The sequence below is a fragment of the Sesamum indicum genome, linkage group LG5, assembly GCF_000512975.1.
Source record: "Sesamum indicum cultivar Zhongzhi No. 13 linkage group LG5, S_indicum_v1.0, whole genome shotgun sequence".
NCBI classification, from domain to species: domain Eukaryota; kingdom Viridiplantae; phylum Streptophyta; class Magnoliopsida; order Lamiales; family Pedaliaceae; genus Sesamum; species Sesamum indicum.
The window spans coordinates 6,468,878-6,487,108 of record NC_026149.1 but is presented as its reverse complement, the minus strand read 5'-3'; the positions used below and the strand labels follow the sequence as shown (position 1 = coordinate 6,487,108).

Below are 18,231 nucleotides of genomic sequence, written 5' to 3'. Positions count from 1 at the left end.
GAATAAATATTCTCTTTAGTTTTTGTATTAATAAATTAATATTGTACTAATATAATTTTAGTATATAAACAATTTAAAAACCTTATTAAAAAATATTTATCAAATAAGAATAAGAATATTTTTTATTAATCAAAATGAGCATTGTCCATTTATTTTAAACTGTTAGTTTAAATAAAATAAAAATTACGAACAATATTTTCCCCCTACGATTCGAGTTCAAACATCAGTGCTTTTGTTGGTACTAAAATCAACTTTGGAGTAAAATTATAGATATATGATATGTATGAATAATAGAGTAAATAAAACTAAAAACTCTATTTTTTTATCTTTTTGATCTTATACTTCAACTTTTCCGCCCAATTTTAGAAAAAACACAAAGGCAAAATTGCAAAATTGGTCTCATAATTATGGGGGGGGGGGGGGGGAATCATAACTACAGGACTGGTAATTTTAGTCCTGTGAGTATTGGGGCTTAGTGTTCCAACATCCACATGTGAAACTTAAACACCTAGGAGCTTGCGTGGCCAATGACGTGGCTTAGGCGGGAAAAAGAGGACAACTAGGCCAAAGTTACACAGTCAGCAACACGCGTAGCCTGACAAGTGGGAAAAAATAATGACGTGGCAAAATTATAAAAAACTGACGAGTTGAAAAAGAAAGCTGTAAAATAGAGTAGTAAAAATCACCCCGAAATCGCAGTACTTTGCCCAAATCCAAAGAACCCTAAAAATTCTTATTTTAACTTGAATCTATAACTGGTCGCCGATTGAGGAAGAAACCTGAATGAAGCAATGCCACTTCAGGATCCTGAGTTTAACGATTTTCCTCTACATTCGTACGGTAAGTTTTGTATGTTTTGAAAGAATCTGACTTTTACCGTTAAATATAGAATTTTTTGTGGTCCAAAAAAATGAAAGTGGTCTATTGTGTTTTTGTTCCGAAATCTCCAACATTATGGTCCCATTGTGTTGTTATTCTCTTGAAAGCAACAATGGACGATTTTTTTTTTATGGCTGTCTGTTGAATATTTTATTTGGCCTATGTGCGTGTAAATGTATTCATTTTTTGGAATTATGTGTAAATGTATTCATTTTGTTTTCTTTTTTTGTATGATGGTTTATGAATTTTTCTGTGATTAAACTTTTTAACTTGTTAACTTGTTATGTTTTGACTTGTTCTGTTTTCTTTTTTTGTATTATTTAATATGAATTTTAACTTGTTCTGTTTTGTGTTTGTTTGTCTGTGTTCCTTTTTTTTTTCTTTCAGATAATAATAACAATTTGTTAGCAACCATTACATTATATTTTTGGGGGAATGTAATGTACAAATTTGATTATGAGGATATGCATGAAATGCCTATTTCAAAATTGAATGAAATGGCTAGTGAGGTGTGTTATTTTGGTAATAGGATATATTTCACAAAGCTTGGAGATGTGTATTACAAAGTAATTAGTGATGATGTTTTGTTTGATGTGTGTATTAGTATAGCTCCTGAAAAAGAAATCAATATATATGTTGAAGTTAATGGAAATGTTATGGACAGTCAGGTTGGTGAATGTAGTACACAACCTCAGGAGGTTGGGTTAATTGAAGAGGGTGAAAATTTGAAAGAATCTGAATCCTTTGAAGATAGTGATTATGATTTGAGAAATGATGAGATGAATACTAAAACTGAAGAGTACATTGATGAAGAGGCTCTGGAAAAACAGATAGAAAGAGAGGTAGAAGAAACTAATACGAAAGAAAAGAATGAAACAAATAAAGATCATGACAAGGGTAGAACTGAAGAGGGTGAGAAAGACCTATTTAGGAGTGAGGATGACTTTCATAGTAAAAAGGGGTCTGATCATAATGAAACAGGAGAGTCAAATATTGTTTTCAATCCTGTGGAACAATATGATCCTACCTTTGAATTAGGTATGATCTTCAGCACTAAAACTGAATTTAGAAATGCCATTCACAGTCATGCAATAAAAATAAGGAGACATTTGAAAATCACCAAGAATGATAAGAACATAATGTATGCTAGATATGCTAAGGAAGATTGTCAGTGGAGGATAAATGCACACGAAGTGGCTGATGAATGTACATTTCAGATAAGAGAATATAATTCCAATCATACTTGTGGAAGGGATTACCATGTTAAAAATTTAAAGTCAAAGTGGCTTGCATAAAAGTGAATTCAAAAATTCAGAAGTGATCCAAAAAGAAATGTCAAGGGTTTTAGAGTTGTTGTCATTTAAGATTTAAGAGTCAACGTATCACGAGATCAAGCGTATAGAGCCAAAAGAAAGGCACTAAAAGCTCTAGGCCTCCTCCAAAAGTTAATATTAGAGCCCCACCAAGATGGAGAGGGAGACTGGAGGTTTTTCCAAAACAACCTTTACATCCAAAGACCAAATTGCTTCTGTCAACATGTACATTTTAAGAGAATGATGGGAAAAAGTATGTTACATTATCAAGATTGAACAATGTGTTATCACAATCGAAGGATAAGAGAGATAAGGGAGACAAGGGCAAGAAGAAAGATGGGAGGAATTCACCTTTTGTTTAAGAACTTTTCTATATTGATTGAAATATTTTTTGTTAGTAATCTCAAGATACTTGAGAAACTTGAGGAATCAGTTGTTATTGCATATCTTATGAATTAGGGGGTTTTGTGGATAGGTTGTTGTTGAATAAATATTGTAAATGGATGTTCATATTTTTTATGAAGACATGTAAATTGATGTTAGTATGAAATGAATGTTTTCATTTTCATTATATTGCTGAAAATTCATTTTTATTTTTATTATATTACTAAATTAATTAACAACTGCAATTTTAGGCTTTTAGTTTCATTATTAAAATTCATTAACAACATCACACAGAATTCACAAAAGCTTCAAATTTAAGGCTTTCAATTTTATTATCAAAACCACAAAATATCATTATATTTCCTCCATCTTATGTTTATCCATATCTAACAACATAATGTAAGTCCCTACCAATATAGCAACCTGGAACAATTCATTCAAAAACCACCATCCGTTTATCTATCCAAAAACCGACCAACACAAACCATGATGCCACCAAGCAAAATTTAAGCCAAAATATCTTTTTCTCCAACAATTTTGCTTCGCTTTTCATTGCTTGAAGCTTGCGACGCAAACCGGGTATGACACACAAAGCTCTAGCACACATAAGTGGGTCATCCCATGTAAAAAATCGACATCCTCCACTCTACAATCGAACAAAAAATAAGCCAACATCTACAAAACTTAAACTTAAACTTCAATTCTTACCTTATAATTTGCACATGAATAAAACCTTCTTCTGGGATTGTCATTGGTCCAAGAGGTTCTCAATGGAGCCCTAATACCACAAAAGCAGTTTACCACAATGGTGGAGCGATTGTCTGACGATAAAGTAGACATTTTCGCTGTTTTTCTTCACCTGCAACTTCATTTGCAGCAGCAAAAATGAAAGAGAGAAAGATATTTACTTACATAGGGTGAAAAAAGTGGGAAGAGGGCCTCTTTTTCCCGCCTAAGCCACGTCATTGGCCACGCAAGCTCCTAGGAGTTTAAGTTGCGCACGTGGACGTCGGAACCCTAAGCCCCAAATCTCTTCATTGTGTTTTTGGTTAATTTTGGTCGGAAGGATCAAAATTGCCAAAAAATCAATACTTATAGGACTAAAATTGCCAGTTCTGTACTTACGGTCCCAATTATGCCACCTCCCTAATTATTTACGGGACCAATTTTGTAATTTTGCCAAAAACAAAATTGGACCGCGGAAGGGTTTCATATGCATCAAGTTTTACTTCACCTCCATCTCTTCTCCTTAACTAAATACAAAATTATCTTTTATATATTTATTTTTAATTTCACTTCCATTGTATTATCACTTTTCACCCCAACCAAACCACTTTGAGAAAGTGAAATGTATGCATTAATTACAATAGTTAAAAAAAATAAAAATAAAGTCCCAAACCTGAACCCTCAAATTCCTAAAAAAAATAAAAGATAAAAGAAAAGCCCATTTTTCAAAACCAAAATCAATTTTGGAGTCATGAAAATGAAACCATTTTCAGAAAAAAAAAATAGAAAAAGATAAAAATGATGTAAACAGTACAGAGAGTATTTCCGGATCCGACCCATTCGGTGCCCAACCGAACTCCAAAGCGACAAAACAGATTCTCTCTACACTGACTCAAACCCCTCTCTCTATTTCGCTGCGCTTTTGCACTGACTGAAAATAAACCTCCGAATTCAGAATCAAACCTCCCAGTTCTCTGGCACTGTACACAAACCGGAGGTGAAAAGTTTGATGACGGACAAGAGTGAAGTTGAGGCCATCAATTCCTTCCGGTAACGACACGGTTTGGGCGGACGTTTCGTCCCTCTTCCGGCTTGCCTGCAACGGTTTGTTTCTGTCTCTCTCACTCTTAATGCGGTCATTTTTGCTTGTTTTCTTGAATTTTGAATGGGATTTAGAGGATTACAATATTTTCTGTCTTGTTGTTCTTTAATGTGGATTACTTGTTTCCTTATTGCGAACTGTGTATAATAAACAAAGTATTCAGTGGACGGGGAAGCTAGTGAAATTAATTTGTATGGTCTATGATGCAACTAATGTAGTGGAGGGTTTCCATTTTAGAAAGCAGTTTATGTGATTTCATGTGAAAGGAGCTTTTGGAGCTTAGATAAGGTTTCATTTAAAACGTGATATTGTAGATATCAAATATGTATTCTTCTACTGTCTGTCTCACTCAACTTTTGGAGTTTGTTATTGGGTTTTTGGACAAACTTTTCTCTTTTTCTGATAATGCTTATTGTAAGATCAGGTGGTAATCATGATAATTTTGTTTTCTTTTTGGGAAGCTTGACAGGCGGGTATTCTAATAACAGATTAATGATTAATGATAAAACTCTCTTTCTTCTAGTGGATTGAAATTTGGGTGTTTGAGGAACTTGGTGGTGATTTGATTCTATTAGTTGATAAAGCATAACAGAATATTCAACTTAGTAGGCCGATAAAGATTGGAAATTCCTACTTCTAGTAACCTAGTTTAAGTTTGGATATCAGTTAGACCTGAAGTTACAAGAGGTGTTTGGCTGAACCTATTTAGCTGTGTTTGATGAGTCGGGGATGGCTGGTTCTGAGGCTGAAATTACATCAGAAAACCATAACAATGTGTTTGAAGAAGGGAAGAAGCATTATGAGAGGTAAAGGTGGTGATAAGCGACTGTACCATCATCCATATTGCTTGGGTTATGGAGATGAATGACAGGTAAGCTTATTGTTGTAAACCAAACTAACCAAAAAAAAAAAAAAAAAGAAACGACAAGAAGATGAAGCGATTTGCCTGCTTTCTAAAACTCCATTATGCGCCAAATTTGGTTGGCTAACCGAATTATTATTTGATAAGTTGCTTTATTGTGATATTTGACTTATTGTTAGTATCATGAACAAGAATGCTCAACTTGAATCAACACACGAGGTCTTATATCAAATTTATTTGTTGTTGACTACACTGATCTCTTCGTCAATCTTGTTCCATAATTTCCATGGTTCTACCATAAAGGCAGAATCATTAAGTGGTGTCCTATCAGTTGATTCCAGGTTGTTTCTCTTCCTATGGTTTTTCTGTTTGGGCAAGTCATCAGATTAATCGTGGTAAACTTAGTGCCGTTAAGTTTGACTGAACAATGTGATACTGAGTGGTGGATCATATGATGTGGACCAATAACAGATGTCGAGAGGTCACCATGAGATTGACATCTATATCTCACTTTTTTCACTAGAAAATGTTAAACCAAACACATTAGATTCGCTAGGGTAGTTCCCACTGATGCTTAGCTGGGAGGAAGTTGTTGACATAAATAAGGTTGATCTGAAAGATAAAGTGCAACAAATGTAGCAGAAGTGGCTTACCTTTCCCAAGTTAATAATGAGATCATTATAGTTGGGGACACATATTTCTTGATCACATGCTGGGTTAGTGGGATGGATATTCATTTCATCTTTAAATTTAGAGGGTTCCATCTTCGAGCAGTTTCCATTTCTCTGGGTGTAGGCACCCGGATCAATGACTGGATCAGATGCAAGTTGTATAAAAACTTGTAATCCTATCTGTTTTGTCCAAATTTTCCTTCTCAAAGTATTTCCAATTTTTTTTAAGCATGAAAATTAGGAATTTTGAACTTCTGACATCAGAACATAAATCTAATCATTCAACAAATTGTGTTTTGGTGGTTGCTACTTTAGTTATGTCTGTAGATAATCTCTTCTTGCATCATTATGGAATCATCTTACTTTTTCTGCTTGGACTAAACTCAGACTTCTGTAAATTTTGTTCCTTGATTCCCTGCCCTTGTCTTATATCTTGCTGATCTGTTGCCCTCTTACAAATGATAACCAAGTAGTCTTAATCCTTTGTATGAAGTCTGCTCTAGCTTCCCTTCTGACCTGAATAATAGTGATCAAATGTGAAAATTGTTCGCTATTTGGCCATGATCCTTTATCTTAACTGCTTCTATGCAGGTATTATGAAGTTCATATCTATGATCTTCACATTAGTCTGACTAGTTCTGAATCCTGTTCTTTATGGCCATCCATATATAAAAATGATTATATTTTTAGTTCAACCACGATAACATCATTTGCAAATTTCATACTCCATTGACCTCCTTTTGTGTCCTTATTTCCTTAATCTATTTTATGCACAAAGAACGTAATATGGATCTTGGAGCTGACCCCAGATGCAATCTACTCTTTGCTGTAGCTTACCACAATTGCAACTCTTCTCCACTTAGTCACATAGGTTTCCAGCTTCAATGTTCTTAGTCTCAATTTCTTCTCCAAGTTCGAAAACCCACTCTAATACTTCCAGAGAATGCTGTAACACTCAGTAAGATACTTGTTCTGTTGTTCCTTCCTTATTATGCTTCATTAGATTCGTTTGGATAATGGGATGGTTTCTAGGGAACAAAGTAGGTGGTGATGTTAATGAAACTTTGTTTGACTGCCTTTTCCTTCATACCAAAACAAGTCACAAATTCTTTGAGCATGGTTGAATGTCATGAAATTGGAAGAAAGTGTTATTTCACATTTTCCTTTTAGGGTATTAGTGAAACTCTGTTATCTTCTTATAAAACCGAGATCTAATAAAGCATGAATATTCTTTGCTAATACATACTTGCATGGCTAATCCCCATTGCATAAACTAACTTTTGTACTCTACTATCAGTTAAATCTTAAATTCTTAATATATTATTAAGGACATAATGAAAATGAGACACATATTAGGTTTCATTTTAAGTCTTGAGGTAATGTTTGTTCTGTTCCTGGAAATTTCTTTAGTTGTTAGAGATTGGGGTGCACTCAATAATCAATATTAGTGCTTGATTATAGTGTTGGGCTGGGAAAAGTCTGCTTCAGTATGCCTTCCACATTTGACTTTACTTCCAGTTTTAGTGCATCTGATTGCTTAGTTTTCTGTTAGTGTTCCTCTTGATCACATACAAGACAACAGCCAAAAATATTCATTGTTGTAATCTGGCTACAGATCTTCGAAGTGATGAGTTCAGAAGTGGAGAGAATTTTAACCTTCTTGCTGCCATGTCTGCTTTAGAGGTATGTTGCTTTTGCTTCGACATTGACAGAGATTTTGCAAGCTTAATTTATGTATCTTGTAAGTGTGATAAGGTGAAGACTAATTGAAGCACAAGTAATTGAATTGTGTCAAATTGTTATCACTATTAGGTGATTTGAGATATTTCAATTTCTGGTGCAATCAATTCATCGTGCAATTCTCATAACAATGGAAGAATGGTAAACAAACAAATTTTCCATTAGCAGATATGACTGAAATATACTCTTTTAAGAAAAGATAATATTTTCATGCATGAGAATGACTGAATCAGAATATTCTTCACTCTTCTATTAGTAAATTAAGTTAGCAGGTGTTTGTTTTTCCAATCTCTTTGGCTTCGTTCTTTTGGTCTTCTTGTAGATAGCTGTGGTCTGTGAGAGTTGGCTATGGGCCTTACTGTATGATGAATGCCTTATTTTCTGGAAACTTAAACTAAAATATGGTTGCAATCTCAAGTGAAGAAGACAATGTTTAGTGGGGTTTATTTTATGTAATTATATAATAACTAATTCATTATAATTTTGTAATATTGATAAATTAAAATTATTTTAAATTTCACTTTAGTAATTTTAATAAGTATTTTTTATAAAATTAAATTACAAATAAATGTTAAGCATCGAATTTGTATCTCTATAGATGTTGCATGCAAGTAATGTTGCTTCAAATCTTCATTTAGTCTATGCTGTAGTTGTTTTAATGTACTTTATGTATGGCATAACAGATGAGTTTAGCAGCAGACTCTCCAGTACACTCGTCAAGCAGTGAAGACTTGGCAGCATTTCTTGATGCAGAGCTGGATACTGTATCTGATGCATCAGCAGATCCTGAAGAAGTCGCGGAAGGAGAAGAGGAGAGTGATGATGGTGACGAGGGCAACTATGACTTGGATTTTAAGAGGTATACTTAAGCTGATGAAACCACTTACCGTTATGCAGCATGTTTCAGTCATAAGCTGAGTCTAGCTTTTCAGGTCTAGGGTATGTGATAATACAATATTATTGCTCTAGATCAAACCCCTCTTTCTTCACCGTGGAGCTTGGAAGATTTATATAATCGAGCAATGCAGTAGCAACTTGGTATCCTGACTATCTAATATATTCATACTCTATGATGCAGTTGATTGCATATTCGCTTAAAAGATTCAGATTTCCTTGCGAATTGCTTGGTGAAAGTGGATGTTTTCATTTGTGCTTTCATTGTTGGTTGAATCTTGTCTAGGAAGTAAAATTCAGCAAATGATTAATTCGAGTTGCAACAACTGCAAACACACCAGCACCATTTCCTTTGCTCTTGAAATCTTTAGATGAATCACGTTTTGGGCGATTGTTCATATCTCTTTTTATGATGCATCTCAAACTTATTTGTTATTGTAGAGTGAAGAGGCGCAAGGTGGAATTGTCCGAAGGCATAAATCCACAAAGTTCCTCTTCCCAAGGAGAACCAGCACAAGTTGTTGGTGGTATGCCCATGATTAGTTGAATTTCTTATTTTGTCTTTCAGTGACATAGTGCGTGCATAAATAACTAAATATTCTGTTCAGGCCTGATAGCTTTAAGGATTGATGGACACAAGTTGGGCTTTCTCTAAACAAAGAAACCAGAAAGAGAAAAAAAGTAGAAAACTATTGTAGATAGGTGCTTAATCCTGTGTACCTTTGTTCTTGATTCACATCCCAAGTACTGGATGGATAACTTTCTTTCACCAACTCACCTTTCAACAATGCTCATCCACTACTGAGTACTTTTTTTTTCCCTCTTACTGGTTAATTCTTTTTCGTTTTCTGTTTGAACTCATATCACATAGTTGTAAATGCTATTTATCTTGTGGACCGTGGACGGCATATAATAATTGATAAACATTTGTACAAGTTCTTTCTGACTTATTCCCTTTTGCCTTTAGTACAACACTAGTGTAATTTTGCTTTAAAGCCTTACATGATTGACATTCGAGAGCATGGTGGGGTAACTCTGTTTCAAATGCATCAAGAGTCACTTCTATTGTATGGCTGAATCCGTTGCAGGTCTCTTGTGTATTGCACCTTGCCCTCCTCCCTTTTGCTTCTCATTTTGCATTTAACTTGTATTTTTCAAACTGCTTTTTTTTTGTTGCCTCTTTCTGCTTGTAGCATATCACCCTCTTGAAAATTTTAGGCATTGACTCATTTTGCCCTCTACTGACGTTTTCTTGTGCAGGCTTGTTGCCCAATATGTGTCCACATCCTGGTGTTTATGCAGGAATGTGCATGCGGTGTGGGCAAAAGATGGATGATGAGTCTGGTGTTGCATTTGGGTACATACATAAGGTTACTTTCTGAGAATATGAATTTGCGTTCCGTAATATTTTCTTTCCATTATTTTCCTCTAAATCATGCAAATATTATCCAAATCTGATAAATGATGTCAGAGTTATCATATGATTAATAACTCTACTTAAGTTGAAGAGATAAACTAAAAGTATGGAGTAAAAATACGGATTAATGGCCAATTAATTCATTAGAGCGCATGCCTAATATTTGGTTGTGCTAATAGCTCCGAGTGTTCACTTGTTGGAAGGAAGCAAAACAATATACCTAGTAAGGATAGAGAATAAAAGACACATTAGGATCAAGATTAAAGAAATGGGTAAATGTGTTTTTTTATTCATGTACTCTATTTTGAATTGTTATGCTAGAGTTTTACTATTTTTTTTTTCTGCCTATTCGTGTAGCATCAAATGAATTTAGGAACAAAGCGAATGTATGACAAGATACTTCCTATTAAGCTCTCCCTGCTGTCTTGCAGTTGTAAACATGAGAAAGTATTTCATTTATTTATGAAGTAATGTTTCCTGCATGCAGAATTTGAGGCTTGCTGATGATGAGATAGCCCGATTACGTGACAAAGACTTGAAGAACTTGCTACGTCATAAGAAACTTTGTTTGGTTCTTGATTTAGATCATACGCTGCTCAATTCAGCTCGGCTTCCTGATATTACAGTGGAAGAAGGATACTTAAGCCAAAGAGATGCTTTGCCAGGTATCTTTTATGGTCCTTAGTTTGACAATCCTTTTGTTGCATTTGACGATTTGCATTTTCTGATGTTATCTGCATGTTTTACAGTAGATCTTTTGATCTTGCGCTTTAATTAATGCATATTGGTGTGAAGTGTCTGTGCCTGCCAAAAATGGAAGCATTTTGACTTCCTAAACCTTAATACCAGGGACAGAGTTAACCGTCCTTCCTACCGGACAATTGGGGAAAATAAATAATAAAAAGGTTTGTATGAGTTTCATGAGAAATAAAAGAAAAGCACGAGATACATATATCTTTTCTTTGCAAAATGTTGCTCCAATGAGGAGTTAGTTCCACCTTCATCCATCATCATATATATATTAAGGCAGTTGCTGACTAATGTAATGAAAGTGCCTATCATCATGAGCAAAAATATTTTGCTTTGTACAAGATTGTTTTTGCTTTATGCAGTGAGTTTGCTTTGTTATCTTGTATTAATAAGTACTAAATCACGCTTGGATCATTATTTGATGTAGCTTTGTTCTGTTTTTGGTTTTGAACAGATATAGGTTAGGGTACATAATGCTAGAATTTTATTTATAATGCTCATAGTGCTGAGTAATTCATCTTATCGGGCTTTTTTGTATTTGTGTTATCCGGTTCGGACTCCTTGGTCTCATAAACTTGTTTGGATTGGTTTTAGTTTCGCAATTTATACTTCGACTTTTCCTTGTGTGTGTGTACGTGTGTCTGTATTATTAACAATACCATAAGGCCTCCTTTACTTTTTCGGATGGGATTAAAAGGGGTTAGATAATTTCATGTTTAATGTTGGGATTTGTTAAGATGATAAGTTAATAGCTTATTTTCTTTGCATGAATCATTAGATGACTATTGTGTGATTAAATGGTATTAAGTTTTGTAGTTGTTATAAGGTAAAATGTATAATTGAAAAAATTGCCCCATAATAGGACAAAAACATCAATTTCACATATTCACATCACAAAATATAAAACATTTAAAATTTCTTAAACTTTTATATATATATATATATCTTATATGTATATCATTTTTCCCATCACCATTATATTCATCTTCATCAAAAATCATATTTTATTAATATATATTTTTACAATATATATAATATAATAATATCAAAATTATATCTAACTTGTACGAATTATTATAAATTCTTAACATCAAAAGAATTTTTTATTTCTAAAATTTCTATTTGTTATTGTTATTCTCATGGCGCTGCCCAGGCACGCCATGATGAAGAGGGGCCTGGGCAGCCTGGGTGCTGGCTGGGCTACCCAGGCCCATGAATAAAAAAAAAGAAAACCCTAAATAAATAAGGAATTTCAGCAAAATAAATACTCTACATGCATGCGTAACTTTTATTCCTGCCTCTTCTTTCTTTAGTGCTCTCTTCTTCCTTTGCCAACGCATCTTCTTCTTCAATTCTTCTCTTCTATAGTAGTCTGCCACTGTTGTTCACTGTTTATTTACGGTATGACTTTTTTGTAAATTCATGAAGTGTAAATCTTGGGCGTGTACAGCATTACAAGCTCTAATTATGCCAATTGAATCATTGAAATTGATGTGATTTTATTAATCTTTGAGTGCTTTAGTTGTTCTGTTAGCGTTTTCTTTTTGGGATGATTAATTACAGTATTTTATTGTATGTTTATGTCGGTATTTAGTATTTACAGCTTAAAGTCTTAAAACTTTCTTACGATAAAGCTGTACTTTAGGATTTTTGCTATCCTTCAATGGTTCAATATTGGTCATTTTAATTATATGAAGTCTTGTTATGTTGAATTTGTTTTTTTATGTGTTATTTAACTCCTTATACATTAATTTAGTCAAAATAATACCAATTATATAAATATATAGATTATTTCTTATATTTGCGCCATCCTTTGAAAAGGGGCGCGCCGCGCCGTGCGCCATGCGCCATGGCTCCACTTGGCGCCATTGTGCACCCGGGCGCCATTAACTACTATGGTTATTCTGTAATTTAATTTTATAAAAAATACTTAATAAAATTACTAAAGTGAAATTTAAAATAATTTTAATTTATCAGTATTACAAAATTATAATTAATTAGTTATTAAATTACTATAAGTAATTATATAAAATAAACCCCACTAAACGTCGTCTTCTGCACTAAGGCCTAAATCTCCTGCGGCTTGCTGCCAACTTCCCTGCCCACTGCCCTCGCCCCTCTCTGCCTGCCGATGACAATGTCAGCCTGACTCTCTCCGCTGCACCAGTGCCAGCACCCTCATCTCCCTTGTTTCCGCGATCCGGTCTCATTTACTGACGACGAGATGCCAGCCCCTTCCTCATCCCCCTTCGCTGCCAGCCCGACACTGCCCCTTCTGCTCCCAACACTACCCCCTCAGCTCCCCTCAGAAAACGACCAACAAGCATATGGATCTCAAATTAAAGAGTAGTATCTGTTAATTTTACCGATGGTAGACGGAGGGAAGGCTGAGAAATAAAGAAGCCTGAAGCTCTTCAACCAAACGAGGAAGAAAGAAGAAGGAACTTGTGAATGGAGTGTCGTTTTGTTAAAAAAGCATCTGACATGTCTGAAAAGTTTCTGTGATATGTTATGAAATTTTACATGAAATAAGGGCCAATATGAGAGGAAACGCAATTTCACGAGGACATTTTGGGAAAAAAAAATTTAATCATACTCAGTTGGTTTGTCAAGATAGATAATAATCATGGGCTTGATGGCTATCAAGCCACAATCACAATCAACATCGGGCCACCTCCACTTATCATGGGCTTGGCCTAATCAAAGTAAACAAGATATTGGGTTTGATTGTTTGGTGGGATATGAGACCCAGTACTGCCAAGTGAAGGTGCCCTAAAGGTTTAGTCTGCCCGTGGATGTCTGAAGAGGATATGATTATTTATTACCATACACAGATTTGTGTTCTAAATTTCATAATAACCTTTTATGAAATTTCGATGAATCAACTTAACGTGCTCCCGCCTGCTCCTTGCTTGGGGTGTTCATAGATTGGTAAGCTTACTGAACTACACCAAAACTGAAATTTTGGTACACACCGAATACCGAACCCAATCATTTCTTTTATATAATGTGTATTATATTAATTATCTTCTATTATACTATATATATATTACATTGTATATAATATGTATCATATTGGAATATGAATTTTCATTTTTTTCCTTTTTTTTTTTAAAGCAACTTTGGTATATTACCGAAAACTTGCTTCAGCATTCGCTGAGCAAGCTTGGCATATTGAATTTTTGGTTTGGTTTGATTTGGTTCAATTTATTGGATGCACACCTGTACTTACTGCTCCACCTCCCTCCCCTCTCACAAAAAGAAAAGGGTTCTGCCAAGTAGATCCTTGATCTCCCTTGCTTTATAAAGTCCAGCTCTTTCAGACTTTAGATTTTGTTGGTACTTACTAATCATGCATGTTTATGTTATATGCGTACATATATGCACATTTCAAGAGTATGTTGGTGCTCTGTGTGTTATGCCACTGAATACTGAGTGACGAAAGATCAAGTATGTTAAGGAAGCTTTCAACAGCTGTGTCAATAAATGATTTTGCAAATTTGGGGTGCTCATACTTGAGAAAAGAAAAGGGTTTAATCATCTCCCCAGACTTAGCACTAGCCAAAAAAGATTTAAGAACAAGCTGATTGAAAATATTATTAGGGGCGTGTATATTATGGTTTTGCGGCCTTGGTAGGATGAAAATTGATATGCCTTCACGTGGAAGGGTTTTGTTATAGTAGATATTAGTTACCTCTGCCTGGCACATGAAGCATCTAGACTTGCCATGCATCTCATGGAATTAATTATATTGTGATGTCAAACCTGCATCCTTGCATGATGCTTTTATCCTTAATAAAAATTTATATACACAATTTCTTTTGTCATATGCTGAGTTGTCCATGAGTGAACGTCCACAGTTACTATCTCAGTTATGAACATTTTTGTTTATTCTCTACCATGACTATCCACTCTTTTAATCTGATAAGTGCTCCATGTCATAGTATGATTGGTTATGCTTTCATCAAGACCGTTTAACATTCCAATTTGCTAGGTAACTTTAAAATTATTATTGTTCTTTGCCTTCAACCAGGAATTAAGTCTTTTACCTTTCACTTCTTTTCTAGAGAGTTCATTGGTGCTTCAATTTCTTCATTCTTGTGGCAAAACCAACTTAGTTTCCAGTTCGTTTTGAATTTTATCCCACATGTGATTTCCTTTACATGCATTTGCATTATGACCAGATGCCTTAAAGAGCAGCTTATTCAGACTGGATCGGATGCAGATGATGACCAAGTTGAGGCCATTTGTGCACGTGTTCCTTAAAGAAGCTAGTAATTTGTTTGAGATGTACATATACACCATGGGTGAACGTCCATACGCTTTAGAAATGGCAAAGCTGCTTGATCCTGGAGATGTTTACTTTAATTCCAGAATAATTGCGCAAGGAGATTGTACGCAGAGGTACCAGAAGGGTCTTGATGTTGTTTTGGGGCAAGAAAGCGCAGTCCTCATACTTGATGATACAGAAGCGGTAATGACTGACCTCAATTATAGAACTGGTTGAAGCGGATTCCTTTCTTTTAGGCTAGTCAGTGTGATCTGTGGCTAATTTTTTTTTTTGATGTAGTATCTGATGAATTATGCTGGATTAGATGAGCTTTGCCTCTAAGCGCACTTTTTTTATTTCTCGAATCACATTCACGAGTATTAGCTGTCCTTAAGCTTTCTTATATTGTGATTATTAGTGCACAATTATTTTTGGTTTGGAAAATATAAACCAAAGAAAGCTTTGGAGACTTAAATTTATCAATAGCATTCTATCTTTTGTTTGGTGATGTTGATGGTTTACTTTTGGTGTTAAGCATGCTTAGATCAATTATGTGAGTGCGGAGAATTACTCGTTTCACCTGACTGTGTGATATGTGCTGGGCTAGGAGGTGCTGCATTTATTCCGTTGTTAGATGCTAGGACAGCTCGTTCTTCTCACTATATTTGTTTATTTTTAGTTTTGGTCTATGCTAGAGAATCCTTGTGTGGCAGGCCTAGTGATTTGAGGGCTGCTGTTCGGTGTGAATCGGTTTGTGGAAATTCTAGTGATTTGTGGTTCTCTGGTAAAACTACTTAAAAATAATTGGAAGTTACTTGGCAGTTGAAAATTTCTGGACTGCATAAAGTGAATGTCTTACAAGTACGAGGATGTTCATGTTGAACCATCAAAACTTTGGGAAAGATCACTGTGAAAAGAGTTTGCTAATGTGTCAAAATATCAACATAAGTTGCTATTGCTAAGCCAATGACTGAATATTCTAGTAATCCTAGTCATTTGCTGAATGAATTCACTGTGCGTGCTTGCATGGGACCATTTGGGCTTGTCGGGTCGACTCCTATGCCTTGACATCCATGCTATGAAGTTTCATCCCATCTTTCTGATAGTAGAAAAGAATTGATTCGGCTTATAAATAGGCATGACGTGCCGTCATTTATTGATATTGCCACACTTGAGATATATGCTTAGGTTTCCAATTAAGAAATCAATCTCTCTGGTTCTTTATGTGTTATAAACATTGTTATGATAAGTAAATAGTGAACAATGTGATTGGAAACTAAGACAATCGGAGAGGGAAAAAGGAAATGTGAGAGGAGATAGTGAAAGAAACAAAACCAACATGTTACTAAAACCACCTTAATACTTATAAACTTTCTATTGGTTCTTAAGACAACAGCCCAAAATGCCATACAGACAAGTTACTTTAACAACTCTAGCTTAATAAATTATAAGTTTAATTTTTGGCAACATATATCTTGTTTCCTTTTATTCATCAAGAATATGTTATAGCTAGCAGTAATAGATTCACTGTCATTTATTACAGGTATGGGGAAAGCATAAGGAGAACTTAATATTAATGGAAAGATATCACTTCTTTGCTTCAAGTTGCAAGCACTTTGGTTTCAATTGTAAATCACTTTCTGAACTAAGAAGTGATGAGAGTGAGACTGATGGAGCACTGGCTACTGTTCTCAAAGTTCTTCAGCATGTCCACGGTTTGTTCTTTGACCCGGTATTGCCTCTTCACCCCCTCAAATAATAAACAAATTCATAATGAACTGCTTTTCTAGTTTGTTTAGTTGAGTTGTATTGTTTCAGGGATACAAGGATCATTTAGAGGACCGAGACGTGAGACAGGTAAATCTGGATCGGAGGTCCGAGTATACTGTCCTTTCTATTTGTTGGTGCTTGGTGTTGTGTCTTGTCTGGTTCACTGCTGGAGCACAGGAATTGAGAATACCTTTACTTTGGGCAAAGTTGTTTGTTTTTTGCAGCCAAGCTATGGTGTCTTCTCTTTTCTTCACGGTTTTGGGGGAAGGCACTGCAGATGAAATATATGAAAGCTTGATTGCTCTATATTGTTTCCATACTGCAATAAAATGATCAAGTTGAAGTCTAAATCTTTTTTAGTGGATGGAATATTTGGGGCATCAATTCACAAAGCTAGCGTCTTTTCTTCTCGTAGATGTAATTATTATATATCTATGGTAATGGACTAAAAACAAAAGTTAGCATGTGAAGTGATTTATATGAGCTGGATGTGAGCTAATATATGTAGCAATAATCTAATAAGTTGTTTATTCATTGTATTTGACTAGGTTTGGTGAAGTTTACTGTCAATTACTGGATGATCTTGAATAATTAACTAGTAATCCTAAAATCTGCTTTCGTTTTGCCATGTTTGTCTCATTAATGGTTGTATAATCACTAGTGATAACGCAGAAGTAGCGTATTCTGAATTTATGGTGACTTTACAAAGTTTTCACGCTCTAATCATCGTCTCTCCAATCAAATGTCAGGTGCTAAAAACAGTTCGTAAGGAAATTTTAGAGGGCTGCAAAGTTGTCTTCAGCCGTGTCTTTCCAACCAATTTCCCTGCTGAGGAGCACCACTTGTGGAAAATGGCGGAGCAACTGGGAGCAACATGCTCATTAGAACTCGATCCATCTGTTACACATGTGGTCTCTATGGATGCAGGAACAGATAAATCCCGTTGGGCAGTGCAGGAAAAGAAATTTCTGGTCCATCCAAGGTGGATTGAGGCTTCAAACTACATGTGGCAAAAGCAGCCGGAAGACAGCTTCCCGGTTAGCCAAGCCAAGAATAAATGATCCGTTTGTCCTCTGCATCTAACCTCCGTTGACAAATTTACTTGCACTCATTTTTCAGTTGTTTCCATGAGGTGTACTGTCCAACCTGGCTAGTTAAAGCAGTTGTTGTTTTGTATTGCCTTAACTAAACCTTCTCTTTCAGCCAACTTTAGTAAAGATTTCGATGAAGGTGTCTACAAAAGTGAACCTTCCATCAGATCCAAGATTTTGTAAACCTTGATAGCGAGTTGAGAAGTTCATCCCGGTTTTTGTACATAACCAGTTTAGGAACGCAGTTTATCTTCATTAAGCTAATGTAATCTGCAGTTTACACCATGGGATTATTGTACGGTTAGCCCAAGACATCAGATTTGAAGTTTATGTTCGACACCAAGGTACTGAATGTTGTGGGA

At 35.1% G+C, this 18,231-nt stretch overlaps 1 protein-coding gene across 1 annotated transcript; it reads left to right on the top strand.

Annotated features, from left to right (window-relative positions):
- LOC105162145 (RNA polymerase II C-terminal domain phosphatase-like 4) lies at nt 4,134-18,231 on the top strand. Its single transcript, XM_011080107.2, has 10 exons — nt 4,134-4,406; nt 7,553-7,620; nt 8,361-8,536; nt 9,013-9,098; nt 9,832-9,941; nt 10,476-10,653; nt 14,923-15,212; nt 16,552-16,740; nt 16,827-16,865; nt 17,528-18,231. Exons 2-10 carry the CDS (start codon nt 7,606-7,608, stop codon nt 17,837-17,839), a joined length of 1,395 nt encoding a protein of 464 aa, XP_011078409.1. The 5' UTR covers nt 4,134-4,406; nt 7,553-7,605; the 3' UTR covers nt 17,840-18,231.